This window comes from Oncorhynchus tshawytscha, unplaced genomic scaffold (genome assembly GCF_018296145.1).
Source record: "Oncorhynchus tshawytscha isolate Ot180627B unplaced genomic scaffold, Otsh_v2.0 Un_contig_135_pilon_pilon, whole genome shotgun sequence".
NCBI lineage: Eukaryota > Metazoa > Chordata > Actinopteri > Salmoniformes > Salmonidae > Oncorhynchus > Oncorhynchus tshawytscha.
This window is the reverse complement of record NW_024609739.1, coordinates 318,499-332,123: the sequence shown is the minus strand read 5'-3', so window position 1 is coordinate 332,123 and position 13,625 is coordinate 318,499. Positions and strand designations below refer to the sequence as shown.

General features: G+C 44.7%; 1 protein-coding gene across 2 annotated transcripts in view; it reads right to left on the bottom strand.

The window, feature by feature from the left end:
* Positions 1 to 6,095: 6,095 nt before the first annotated feature.
* The window catches only part of apaf1 (apoptotic peptidase activating factor 1), an 83,986-nt gene continuing 76,456 nt past the window's right edge, over positions 6,096 to 13,625 (bottom strand). For both annotated transcript variants that reach the window (XM_042317436.1, XM_042317437.1), the window contains exon 27: positions 6,096 to 6,519. In XM_042317436.1, the coding sequence (XP_042173370.1) occupies positions 6,373 to 6,519 (147 nt within the window). In that variant the 3' untranslated portion in view covers positions 6,096 to 6,372. The remainder of the gene's footprint in view (positions 6,520 to 13,625) is intronic.

Here is a 13,625-nt window from a genome sequence, read left to right as displayed (position 1 = left end):
AGGCAGGCAGCGTGGTATAAGTGGTGGTATAAGGAGAGGCAGGCGGCAGCGTGGTATAAGGAGGGCATAAGGAGAGAGGCAGCGTGGTATAAGGAGACAGGCGGCGTGGTATAAGGAGGCAGGCAGCGTGGTATAAGGAGGAGACAGGCAGCGTGGTATAAGGAGCGTGGTATAAGGAGAGAGCGTGGTATAAGGAGACAGGGTATAAGGAGCGTGGTATAAGGAGACAGGCAGCGTGGTATAAGGAGGCAGCGTGGTATAAGGAGACAGGCAGCGTGGTATAAGGAGACAGGCAGCGTGGTATAAGGAGACAGGCAGCGTGGTATAAGGAGACAGGCAGCGTGGTATAAGGAGACAGGCAGCGTGGTATAAGGAGAGAGGCAGCGTGGTATAAGGAGAGAGGCAGCGTGGTATAAGGAGAGAGGCAGCGTGGTATAAGGAGACAGGCAGCGTGGTATAAGGAGACAGGCAGCGTGGTATAAGGGCAGACAGGCAGCGTGGTCTAAGGAGAGAGGCAGCGTGGTATAAGGAGAGAGGCAGCGTGGTCTAAGGAGAGAGGCAGCGTGGTATAAGGAGTGAGGCAGCGTGGTCTAAGGAGAGAGGCAGCGTGGTATTAGGAGAGAGGCAGCGTGGTCTCAGGAGACAGGCAGTGTGGTATAAGGAGAGAGGCAGTGTGGTATAAGGAGACAGGCAGCGTGGTATAAGGAGCGAGGCAGCATGGTATAAGGAGACAGGCAGCGTGGTATAAGGAGAGAGGCAGCGTGGTATAAGGAGAGAGGCAGCGTAGTATAAGGAGACAGGCAGCGTGGTATAAGGAGAGAGGCAGCGTAGTATAAGGAGACAGGCAGCGTGGTAGAAGGAGAGAGGCAGCGTGGTATAAGGAGACAGGCAGCGTAGTATAAGGAGACAGGCAGCGTGGTATAAGGAGAGAGGCAGCGTAGTATAAGGAGACAGGCAGCGTGGTAGAAGGAGAGAGGCAGCGTGGTATATAGGAGACAGGCAGCATGGTATAAGGAGAGAGGCAGCGTAGTATAAGGAGACAGGCAGCGTGGTAGAAGGAGAGAGGCAGCGTGGTATAAGGAGACAGGCAGCATGGTATAAGGAGACAGGCAGCGTGGTATAAGGAGAGAGGCAGCGTAGTATAAGGAGAGAGGCAGCGTGGTATAAGGAGATAGGCAGCGTGGTATAAGGAGAGAGGCAGCGTGGTATAAGGAGAGAGGCAGTGTGGTATAAGGAGACAGGCAGCGTGGTCTAAGGAGAGAGGCAGCGTGGTATAAGGAGAGAGGCAGGCAGCGTGGTATAAGGAGAGAGGCAGCATGGTATAAGGAGACAGGCAGCGTGGTCTAAGGAGAGAGGCAGGCAGCGTGGTATAAGGAGAGAGGCAGCGTGGTATGTTGAGCTTGTCGGCCCCATCAGTGGTCTGTCGGAAGGATGTATCAGGAGCAGACGGAGCGTGACCAACAGTGTGTCAGCAGCTAGCTAACCCAGTACTCCCTCCCTGGAGGAGTTAACACTGACAGCCATGCAGCCTCTACAGTCAGCAGCATCTCCTCTCTGTCACGCTGACACACACACACTTTATGTCTAGTCTACACATCATCGTAGTTGAACATCTTTTGCATTATTCGTTCAAACTGCTTCAGATCTAACTTCTCTTATCCATTAAACACAAACATCAACGCAACACGTAACAATTTCAAAGATTTTACAGTTTATGTAAGGAAATCAGTCAATTTAAATAAATAAATTAGACCCTAATCTATGGATTTCACTTGACCGGGAATACAGATATGTATCTGTTGGTCACAGATACCTTTAAAAAAAATGGTAGTGGTATGGATCAGAAAACCAGTCAGTATCTGGTGTGACCACCATTTGCCTCATGCAGCGTGACACATCTCCTTCACATAGAGTTGATCAGGGTGTTAATTGTGGCCAGTGGAATGTTGTCCCACTCCTCTTCAATGGATGTGCAAAGTTGCTGGATACTGGCGGGAACTGGAACACGCTGTCGTACATGTTGATCCAGAGCATCCTAAAAATGCATCATGGGTGACAGGTGAGTATGGGAGAACTGGGACATTTTCAGCTTCCAGTTATTGTGTACAGATCCTTGCGATGTGGGGCCGTGCATCATCATGCTGAAACATGAGGTGATGGCGGGTGATGAATGGCACGACAATGGGCCTCAGGATCTCGTTACGGTATCTTTGTGCAATCAAATTGTCATCGATAAAACACAATTGTGTTCGTTATCCGTAGCTTATGCCTGCCCATACTTTAACCCCACCACTACCATGGAGCACTCTGTTCACAACGTTGACATCAGCATACTGCTCGGCCACACAACGCCATACACGCTGCCATCTGCCCGGTACAGTGGAAACTGGGATTCATCCGTGAAGAGCTCACTTCTCCAGCGTGCCAGTGGCCATCGAAGGTGAGCCTTTGCCCACTGAAGTCAGTTACGACACCGAACTTCAGTCAGGTCAAGACCCTGGTGAGGACGATGAGCTTTCGAATAACGGTTTCTGCCTGTTTGTGCAGAAATTATTCAATTGTGCAATCCCACAGTTTCATCCCACGTGGTCTGCGGGTTGTGAGGCCAGATGGACATACTTTCAAATTCACTAAAACAACGTTGGAGGCGGCTTATGGTAGAGAAATTAACATCCAATTCTCTGGCAACAGCTATGGTGGACATTCCTGTAGTCAGTACGCCAATTACACACTCCCTCAAAACAAGAGACATCTGTGGCATTGTGTTGTGTGACAAAACTGCCCGTTTTAGAATTGCCTTATACGTAATGATTATGCTGTTTAATCAGCTTCTTGATATGCCACAGCTGTCAGGTGGATGGATCGTCTCGGCAAAGGATAAATGCTCACTAAAAAGGATCTAAGCAAATTTGTTTGTGCGTATGGAAAATTTCAGGAGTGTTTTATTTCAGCTCATGAAACATGCAACCAACAATTTACATGTTGCGTTTTTTTGTTCAGTGTAGATCAAATACTACCCACTGCTCTGGACAGTGAACATCAAATGATTTAATGACAAATTAAGAGAAGTAAGCCACCTGCTGTCATAGAATGTTTTATTCTCTAAGGTATTATAAATTACACACCATACACAAGCACTTTACCATAACAGTATTCATGTCCTGAGATCACCTCAAGACTTCACAGATTTGATTGACAGGGAGAGACCTCCTCTGATGATTTACTTGCACACTGAGTTTAAAGCACCAATAGGTAAGAGCACATGTTCTGACATCAAAAACAAGGCCCAGATTGAATACTATGAAAACACATCCTTCCCTTCAATAATCACAGATTTGAAATGACTCTGGATTGTCAATCATGAAGTGGAAGCAATCGGTCAGCTATTCAATAGAGTCAGATCAGAGATGAAGTCAAGCAATGATGGAAGGAAGGAAGCAAGGAAGGAAGGATGCATTGTCAAAGTATTGGAACAAGGCCGTCTTCTTGATACAGACCACAAGAGAAAAATTATAGTGCCTTTTTACAAAGCTCACTAGAGTGTGGATCAGTAGTAATAAGAAAACTAAATGTATGAAAGCAAGATATATACAATAAAAAAGGACTTGTACAAAAAAAACAGGCTCTATCGATATAATTAGTGTAGAAAATGTCCTAAACAGTTTTGAACTTGATAGTAAACATAGTCGACAGATGCTATTCTGACAAATGCCTTTGGTCAAGGTTTGAATGACTCATTTGCTCTAGAAAATGGGCTGAACCAATACACATTTTTTATGCATTCATGGCAGTAACGTGATTTGTTGACAACATTGCAAACCAGCCAGGTCACCTGTTATTCAAGTCAGTATTCCACGTCCATCCAAGTCTGAAGATGTTGGGAGATGACGTGGAAACCGGCCACTAGGGGGGCAACAGTGAGCGCTGTTACCTTCAATAAAGTTTTGGATTTGCTAGGGCGTTGTGGACAGGGATGGCGGATGGGGGGAAGCATCTCCCTCTGATTCCAAAGGTTGCAAGTTCGAATACAGCAATAGAAAGTTAAGCCTAACCCAAACCTTATCCCTTACCTTAACAATTCAGTTAATAGCTAAACTTAAGACTATGGAGTTAATGCCTGGACTTAACCTTAAACACTTTCAAAATGGACGTTTGAGAGGCATGGATGAACGTCTAAATCTGACGTGAGACTGAGCTGGTTGATGCAAAGATCCCTATCATTTGGACCTTTCCTTTGCTTTCCCACATTTTCCTTAGTATATGTCCCCTTAAAAACATTAAAGCTGGAATCATTAGTGGTGAAAGAGTCCAGTTGTGATATTACAACAACAAAGAAGTTACTGGAAACGACCAACAGTTCTCCCCCTCAGACATCAGTGCATGTGTGATACTGCTATTAGTTTTACCATGCTGTGTGACGCTCCTCAGCCCGGACAACAAACACAACAGTAGTGGGTAGGCTTCCCCATACTGCGGACTCCACCTTTAAGGCTTTAGTTAGTCCAAATACACAGGTTTAGACCGCTACATTTTAGTCAACAGACGCTCTTATCCAGAGCGACTTACAAGAGCAAATTAGGGTTAAGTGTGTTGCTGAAGGGCATAAGAGATGTTTCACCCAGTCGGCTCAGAGATTCGAACCAGCAACCTTTAGGTTACTGGCATAACGCTCTTAAATCGCTGGGTCCCTGCCGCCCAAACTTCACAGGGAAAAATACATTTATTTTGTTTAAGACGACAGAACACAATCATGACCATTTGCAGAGTGCCACGACATCAGCAAAGCAAAAGACTCATTCGGCACTTAGAAATACAAAACCAATTCACTGTGTTTGACAACATCACTGTAGAATAACAACAGATAATGCTGGTGCATTTCATTATAGCATAGATTGTCCTAGTTAAAAAGAGCATAGAAAAATCTGTCCATTGCATGCAATTTACCCCAGTGCAGTAAGAATCAAATGCTTTTTGTCTATGGTCCCCTGATACAATAAGAAAAGCAGAATAGTTCATTTTGTCAGGATATCAATTTTGTTGCGATTGTTTGACTGTTGTGGCATGCAGAAGGCAGAGCAGGAGAAATGATGTAGTTTGTTGTGACTGTGACTGTTATGGCATGCAGAAGGCAGAGCAGGAGAAATGATGTAGTTTGTTGTGACTGTGACTGTTATGGCATGCAGAAGGCAGAGCAGGAGAAATGATGTAGTTTGTTGTGACTGTTTGACTGTTGTGGCATGCAGAAGGCAGAGCAGGAGAAATGATGTAGTTTGTTGTGACTGTGACTGTTATGGCATGCAGAAGGCAGAGCAGGAGAAATGATGTAGTTTGTTGTGACTGTGACTGTTATGGCATGCAGAAGGCAGAGCAGGAGAAATGATGTAGTTTGTTGTGACTGTTTGACTGTTGATGGCATGCAGAAGGCAGAGCAGGAGAAATGATGTAGTTTGTTGTGACTGTGATGTAGTTTGACTGTTGTTATGCATGCAGAAGGCAGAGCAGGAGAAATGATGTAGTTTGTTGTGACTGTTTGACTGTTGTGGCATGCAGAAGGCAGAGCAGGAGAAATGATGTAGTTTGTTGTGACTGTTTGACTGTTGTGGCATGCAGAAGGCAGAGCAGGAGAAATGATGTAGTTTGACTGTTTATGGCATGCAGAAGGCAGAGCAGGAGAAATGATGTAGTTTGTTGTGACTGTGACTGTTATGGCATGCAGAAGGCAGAGCAGGAGAAATGATGTAGTTTGTTGTGACTGTGACTGTTGTGGCATGCAGAAGGCAGAGCAGGAGAAATGATGTAGTTTGTTGTGACTGTTGACTGTTGTTATGGCATGCAGAAGGCAGAGCAGGAGAAATGATGTAGTTTGTTGTGACTGTTGACTGTTATGGCATGCAGAAGGCAGAGCAGGAGAAATGATGTAGTTTGTTGTGACTGTTTGACTGTTGTGGCATGCAGAAGGCAGAGCAGGAGAAATGATGTAGTTTGTTGTGACTGTTTGACTGTTATGGCATGCAGAAGGCAGAGCAGGAGAAATGATGTAGTTTGTTGTGACTGTGACTGTTATGGCATGCAGAAGGCAGAGCAGGAGAAATTATGTAGTTTGTTGTGACTGTTTGACTGTTGTGGCATGCAGAAGGCAGAGCAGGAGAAATGATTGTCCTTTAGCAGATCTCCTGTTCTTCACCTACTCTGATCTGAGAACGCAGGCTAAAGCAACATGACAGATGACTAACAGACATTGGCTCTCACCTGTCTGGCTCTTTCAGATCAATGCAAGGAGAGGAGATGAGAGCTATTTCCATTATTGAGCTACGCCCCCTTTAGACTAATGAGCTATAAGGACACCACTTTAGACTAATGAGCTATGCTTCCTCATTCCACCTTCTTCAGGATGTAGAGGATTCCGATATTGTCGATGGTGACGAAGGTGGAGAAGTCAGGTGACACGTGGATCCTTTTCAGATTGGCTCCTGTCGGGTAGAAGGTCTGGAGGGCCTCTCCTTTCTCCACGTTCCACCACTATGAGGGAGAGCGAGAGAGAGAGCAGGGGCAAGAGGGAGAGAGAATGAGAGAGGGTGAGAGAGACAGACAGAGAGAGTGAGTTATCAGTTTAAGTGTCTCTCTAAGCTCCTACCACTGATGTACAGTACCCTGTAAGAGCCCTTCTAATAAATAGATCAGTGATGCAGTTTGGTCTTGTCAGCCACACACACAGTTTTGCTAACCAATTCTGTTTAATGCGACCTGCTAAGCTGTAATTTTTTCATTGAAGTTCCACCTCTCAGGAATCCACTATCAAAAAGGCACCAAGTCAATCATATCAAGTGTGCGTGCAGGTGTCTCAAACGAAGACATGCCAATCTTCCACATATCCCAGAATAATATTCATATTCGCTCTTTTATCAAGCCAATGAAAACAGACAGCATCACACCACTTATCTCCCTGCAGAACATATTTCCACTTCCTCAATTCCATTAGTGGAAGGGAGAAACCTAGCAGCTTCTAAGACCCAGCTGTTATTGTGGGTCTGAGGAAAAACCAGGACAAGTCTGGCTTTAAGACCCAGCTGTTATTGTGGGTCTGAGGAAAACCAGGACAAGACAGAATAATACCCAGCTGTTATTGTGGGTCTGAGGAAAACCAGGACAAGACAGAACAATACCCAGCTGTTATTGTGGGTCTGAAAAAAAAGACCCAGGACAAGACAGACTGTAAGACCCAGCTGTTAGTGGGTCTGAGGAAAAACCAGGACAAGTCAGACTGTAAGACCCAGCTGTTATTGTGGGTCTGAGGAAAACCCAGCCAGGACAAGACAGAACAATACCCAGCTGTTATTGTGGGTCTGGAAAAAAACCAGGACAAGACAGACTAAGACCCAGCTGTTATTGTGGGTCTGAGGAAAAACCAGGACAAGTCTGACTTTAAGACCTAGCTGTTATATTGGGTCTGAGGAAAAAACAGCACAAGTCTGACTTTAAGACCCAGCTGTTATTGTGGGTCTGAGGAAAAACCAGGACAAGACAGAACAATACCCAGCTGTTATTGTGGGTCTGGAAAAAAACCAGGACAAGACAGACTGTAAGACCCAGCTGTTATTGTGGGTCTGAGGAAAAACCAGGACAAGTCTGACTTTAAGACCCAGCTGTTATTGTGAGTCTGAGGAAAAACCAGGACAAGTCAGACTGTAAGACCCAGCTGTTATTGTGGGTCTGAGGAAAAACCAGGACAAGTCTGTCTCCGAGAGAGTGTATGCAGCGTCAATTGTTGCAGAATTAGTAGTAGTATCCTTGTACCATCGTGCTCAAGTACACACATACATTCTCACACGCAGACACATGTACGCACGCACAAACTCACCACAGACACAGAAATATTAATGAATCCTACAAACTCCTCAAACACACAAAAGGGGTCTCATTTTCCATTCCCCTGCAAGTACAGCTTGCAAATGAGGCCCCTTTTGTGTGTTTGAGGAGTTTGTAGCATTCATTAATATTTGTGTGTGTGGTGTGTCTGACTGTCTGCCACTCTGTACCCCCCTATCTCTAGTCTATGAGGCCCATGCTGTGTAATGGCTCGGTCTGTACACTACAAACCTCTGCAGGGGTTTCGGCCACGGTCTGTGGAATACCAACACCACTGTGTGAGCAGCGTATGGAGCAGGCTGCAGTGAAGTGGTGTGACTGAGCTCCATAAGGCCTCAAGCTGACTATTCTAGATCTATGAAGATCTAGAATAGTCAGGAATGGAGGGTCTCATTAAAACAAATAGGAGGAACAACAGGATGTCTGTTTTGACTTAATGAGGTATGCTTCTGTGGAGAAGAGAGGGAGAGATGGAGGGCAGGAGAGAAGGAGAAGGTCCGGTAGGCGATTCCCTTTCAGATCCCTGTGTGTCACTCACTCACTCACACACAGAGGTTACATAACCATGCAACACAACAAGACAAAGGTCTTCAATATTTAACACCACTAAGATCTCTCTCCCTCTATCTCATCTCTCATTTTATTCTCTCCCCCCTCCTTTCTTTCACACACCCTCCATTTCCATATAAATATTTGGAGAGAGAGGAGAGATAGACAGTGAGGCGAGTTAATAAATAAACCCTGTACTGTAGCTGTAAGACTGCTGATTCTAATCCCAGACTGGGCAACACAGATATGGACCCATGGATATAGATAGTTACTGCTTTCAGCAATGCTCTCAACCCTAGATAACTCTAGGTAGTGCTGCACTTGGAGTGGTGTGTGTGTGTGTGTGTGTGTGTGTGTGTGTGCGTGCATGTGGCCTGCCTGTTGACAACAGAGAAGAAGGTTTTTGTAGTAACAGATGGATATAAAAATAAAGTACTATTCCTATTTGACAGATTTCCGTGATGGAGGAGGTGGTACCACATACTGAGAGGAGAGAGAGGGAGGGAAGTGTGATTAATTCTCAGAGGAAAGAAAAACAGCTCCCCCACACACACTCATGGGCGCACAAAACTCCTTATCTCTCAAACTCATCAATCTCTCTTGTAAATATCCTTTGATCGAAAGACAACCAGCAAGGGATGAGAATAAAGACAGACCACCAGCAAGGGATGAGAATAAAGACAGACCACCAGCAAGGGATGAGAATAAAGACAGACCACCAGCAAGGGATGAGAATAAAGACAGACCACCAGCAAGGGATGAGAATAAAGACAGACCACCAGCAAGGGATGAGAATAAAGACAGACCACCAGCAAGGGATGAGAATAAAGACAGACCACCAGCAAGGGATGAGAATAAAGACAGACAACCAGCAAGGGATGAGAATAAAGACAGACAACCAGCAAGGGATGAGAATAAAGACAGACAACCAGCAAGGGATGAGAATAAAAAGACCACCAGCAAGGGATTAGAAGCGACCGAATAAAGAGAACGAGAATGACACAGAGGAGAAGAGAGGACTCCACATCCTCCAAACTCTAACCCCAGAGAGAGAGAGAAAAGAGAGAGAGAGGAGAGAAAATGTGGTTCCTGCTAAAGGCGTCAGCATGCTTCAGTTCGGCTGATGCCTAGCCGAATACGCCTAGCCGAACACGGCTAGCTGAACCGAACGAGTGTGCTCGCATACTGCCTTGAAAGACCTATGCTTGAAAAAGGAGGAAAATGCAGAAATAGTACTGTTTGTCCATTTTGACATGCCGTAGCCAGGATATACTTCCTCAAAATAGTCTGAATTATTCCAAGAAATCCGTCATTAATGTTTTGCCGAAGAGATCTTAGTCATGCAATTTTACATCTAAGATGTTTGGTGCAGTATTTTTCTGTGTGTTGGGGACAGTGTGTCCATGTGGGGTACATGATGCAGGGGAAGACAGGGGCAAGGGAGGGAACAAACATGACAGGGACATAGTCCCTGTACTATAGGTACACACAGACACACACTACAAGAGGAGCCTTATTTGACAACGGTCTAATGACCACCAAGAGAATACTGCAGTATAAGTCATGATGGAATGTGTGTGTGTCCTCTATATAACAGATGGTGCTGCTGATATGAACACCATTACTGTGCTGCCATTGATTTATGATGGTGTTAGCGAAGCAGAAAGATGCAATGTCCTGGTGTGTGTGTGTGTGTGTGTGTGTGTGTGTGTGTGTGCGCGCATACGTGTACTGTAAGCTGTTTTTGTTTGTGTGCGTGTGTTTGTACTTGGGTGTGTGTGTGTGTGTGTGCCATCTTGAGATCTCATGAGTTAGAAAACTTTCCAATCCAACAGCACAGCTTGCTGCCACCTCCTGCCAAATCTTCTAAAATTAACACTGATGATGATGATGATGAGGATGATATCTGCATGGATATACTAATATAGAATAACAACCAGTCTAACACACACACACACACACTGACTAAATGTGTTAGTATATGTACTGTGTGTGTGTCTAGTGAGTATTAGCTTATGCTAGAGTGCATACAGTACACTAGAGCCTGCGTGTGTCAGTATGTTAATATGCAGGCGTGTATACTGTCAGTATGTGAATATGCAGGCTTGAATACTGAGAGTATGTGTGTGTGTGTGTCAGTATGTGAATATGCAGGCTTAAATTCTGAGAGTGTGTGTGTGTGTCAGTATGTGAATATGCAGGCTTGAATACTGAGAGTATGTGTGTGTGTGTGTGTCAGTATGTTAATATGCAGGCTTGTATACTGAGATGTATGTGTGTGTGTGTGTGTGTCAGTATGTTAATATGCAGGCTTGTATACTGAGAGTATGTGTGTGTGTCAGTATGTTAATGTGCAGGCTTGTATACTGAGAGTATGTGTGTGTGTCAGTATGTTAATGTGCAGGCATGTACACTGAGCGTATGTGTGTGTGTCAGTATGTTAATATGCAGGCTTGTATACTGAGAGTATGTGTGTGTGTCAGTATGTTAATATGCAGGCTTGTATACTGAGCGTATGTGTGTGTGTCAGTATGTTAATATGCAGGCTTGTATACTGGAGAGTATGTGTGTGTGTCAGTATGTTAATATGCAGGCTTGTATACGGAGAGTATGTTTGTGTGTCAGTATGTTAATATGCAGGCTTGTATACTGAGCGCATCTGTGTGTGTGTCAGTATGTTAATATGCAGGCTTGTATACTGAGAGTATGTGTGTGTGTCAGTATGTTAATATGCAGGCTTGTATACGGAGAGTATGTTTGTGTGTCAGTATGTTAATATGCAGGCTTGTATACGGAGAGTATGTTTGTGTGTCAGTATGTTAATATGCAGGCTTGTATACTGAGAGTATGTGTGTGTGTCAGTATGTTAATATGCAGGCTTGTATACTGAGCGCATCTGTGTGTGTGTCAGTATGTTAATATGCAGGCTTGTATACTGAGCGCATCTGTGTGTGTGTCAGTATGTTAATATGCAGGCTTGTATACTGAGAGTATGTTTGTGTGTCAGTATGTTAATATGCAGGCTTGTATACTGAGAGTATGTTTGTGTGTCAGTATGTTAATATGCAGGCTTGTATACGGAGAGTATGTGTGTGTGTGTGTGTGTCAGTATGTTAATATGCAGGCTTGTATACTGAGAGTTATGTGTGTGTGTGTGTGTGTCAGTATGTTAATATGCAGGCTTGTATACTGAGAGTATGTGTGTGTGTGTGTGTCAGTATGTTAATGTGCAGGCATGTACACTGAGCGTATGTGTGTGTGTCAGTATGTTAATATGCAGGCTTGTATACTGAGAGTATGTGTGTGTGTGTGTCAGTATGTTAATATGTAGGCTTGTATACTGAGAGTATGTGTGTGTGTCAGTATGTTAATATGCAGGCTTGTATACGGAGAGTATGTTTGTGTGTGTCAGTATGTTAATATGCAGGCTTGTATACTGAGCGTATGTGTGTGTGTCAGTATGTTAATATGCAGGCTTGTATACGGAGAGTATGTGTGTGTGTGTGTGTGTCAGTATGTGAATATGCAGGCTTGTATACTGAGAGTATGTTTGTGTGTCAGTATGTTAATATGCAGGCTTGTATACTGAGAGTATGTTTGTGTGTCAGTATGTTAATATGCAGGCTTGTATACGGAGAGTATGTTTGTGTGTCAGTATGTTAATATGCAGGCTTGTATACGGAGAGTATGTTTGTGTGTCAGTATGTTAATATGCAGGCTTGTATACGGAGAGTATGTTTGTGTGTCAGTATGTGTAGAAACAACCATAACCCAGTCCACTGGAATGAACTGGCTGTGACAGGTGCTTCCAGCTTTTGCACAGCTGAGCAGGTCTGTCTATTGAAGCTGCCCAGGGAAATACTCAGACTTACATGATAGAAACACAGCCTGCCTGGCCCAGTCACAACACAACAGAGTGTGTGTGAGTGAGAGAGAGATAATTGGATGGGAGGAGAGAGAGAGAGAAATAGGGAAAGAGAGAGATGGAGAGGCAGGTGTTTATATGTGGATGAACAATCTTGCTCTTGTTCAACTCCTACAGGCTCTGGGACAAGGTAGCCACAGGAAAGGAGATGGAGGGAGAGAGATGATCAAATAAAAGGTGAGAGAACTGTGGGTGAACTAGGTGAATACCAGTACACTGTAGGCCTATATTACAACTGTACACTGATGTACCAAATGTGAACACCACCTCCCTCAATGTTGTCCTCAGAACAGCCTCAATTCATCAGGACATGGACTCTACAAGGTGCTGAAAGCGTTCCACAGGGATGCTGGCCCATGTTGACTCCAATGCTTCCCACAGTTGTGTCAAGTGGGCTGGATGTCCTTTGGGTGGTGGACCATTCTTGATACACACGGGAAACTGTTGAGCGTGAAAAACCCAGCAGCGTTGCAGTTCTTGACTCAAACTGGTGCGTCTGGCACCTACTACCATAACCCGTTTAAAGGCACTTAAATATCCACCCTCTGAATGGAACACACACAATCCATGTCTCAATTGTCTCAAGGCTTAAAAATCCTTATTTAACCTTTCTCCTCCCCTTCATCTACACTGATTGAAGTGGATTTAACAGGTGACATCAATAAGCTTTTACCTGAAATCACCTGGTCAGTCGTCATGGAAAGAGCATGTCCTTAATGTTTTGTACACTCAAGTGTGTGTGTGTGTGTGTGTGTGTGTGTGTGTGTGTCAGCACCCAGAACCAAGCGGAGAGAGAGGGAAACGCTGTCTGACACAACGGCTGCATTATTCAACAAAGGCTCCACCCAATGAAATATTGATGCAGTTAATTCTTTAACTCCTCCATCTCTCTCATCCCTTCCTCCCTTTCTCTCCCTCTCCTCTCTCTCTCTCTCTCGTAAAGGACGGCATTGTCTCAATTTCTATATGCATATGTACTCTCTGTCCTGGCAAGGCCGTGTGTCTGTTTCTCTCCTGTCTCCACCTACCTCTCCCACTCTTCCCTAACCCTCTACCTTTGTGTGTGTCGGTCTGTCTGCGTGTGTGTGTGTGTCTGCGTGTGTGTGTGTCTGCGTGTGTGTGTGTCTGCGTGTGTCTCTCTCTCTACCTACCTTTCCCTCTCTTCCCTAACTCTCTCCCACATCTTGCCTCTCTTTTTCTCCATCTCTTCCCGGGGTGTAAGGTATAACATGCCCCCTCCCTCTCCCACAGACAAAGACAATTAACCCAGGTTTAATGAGAGGAG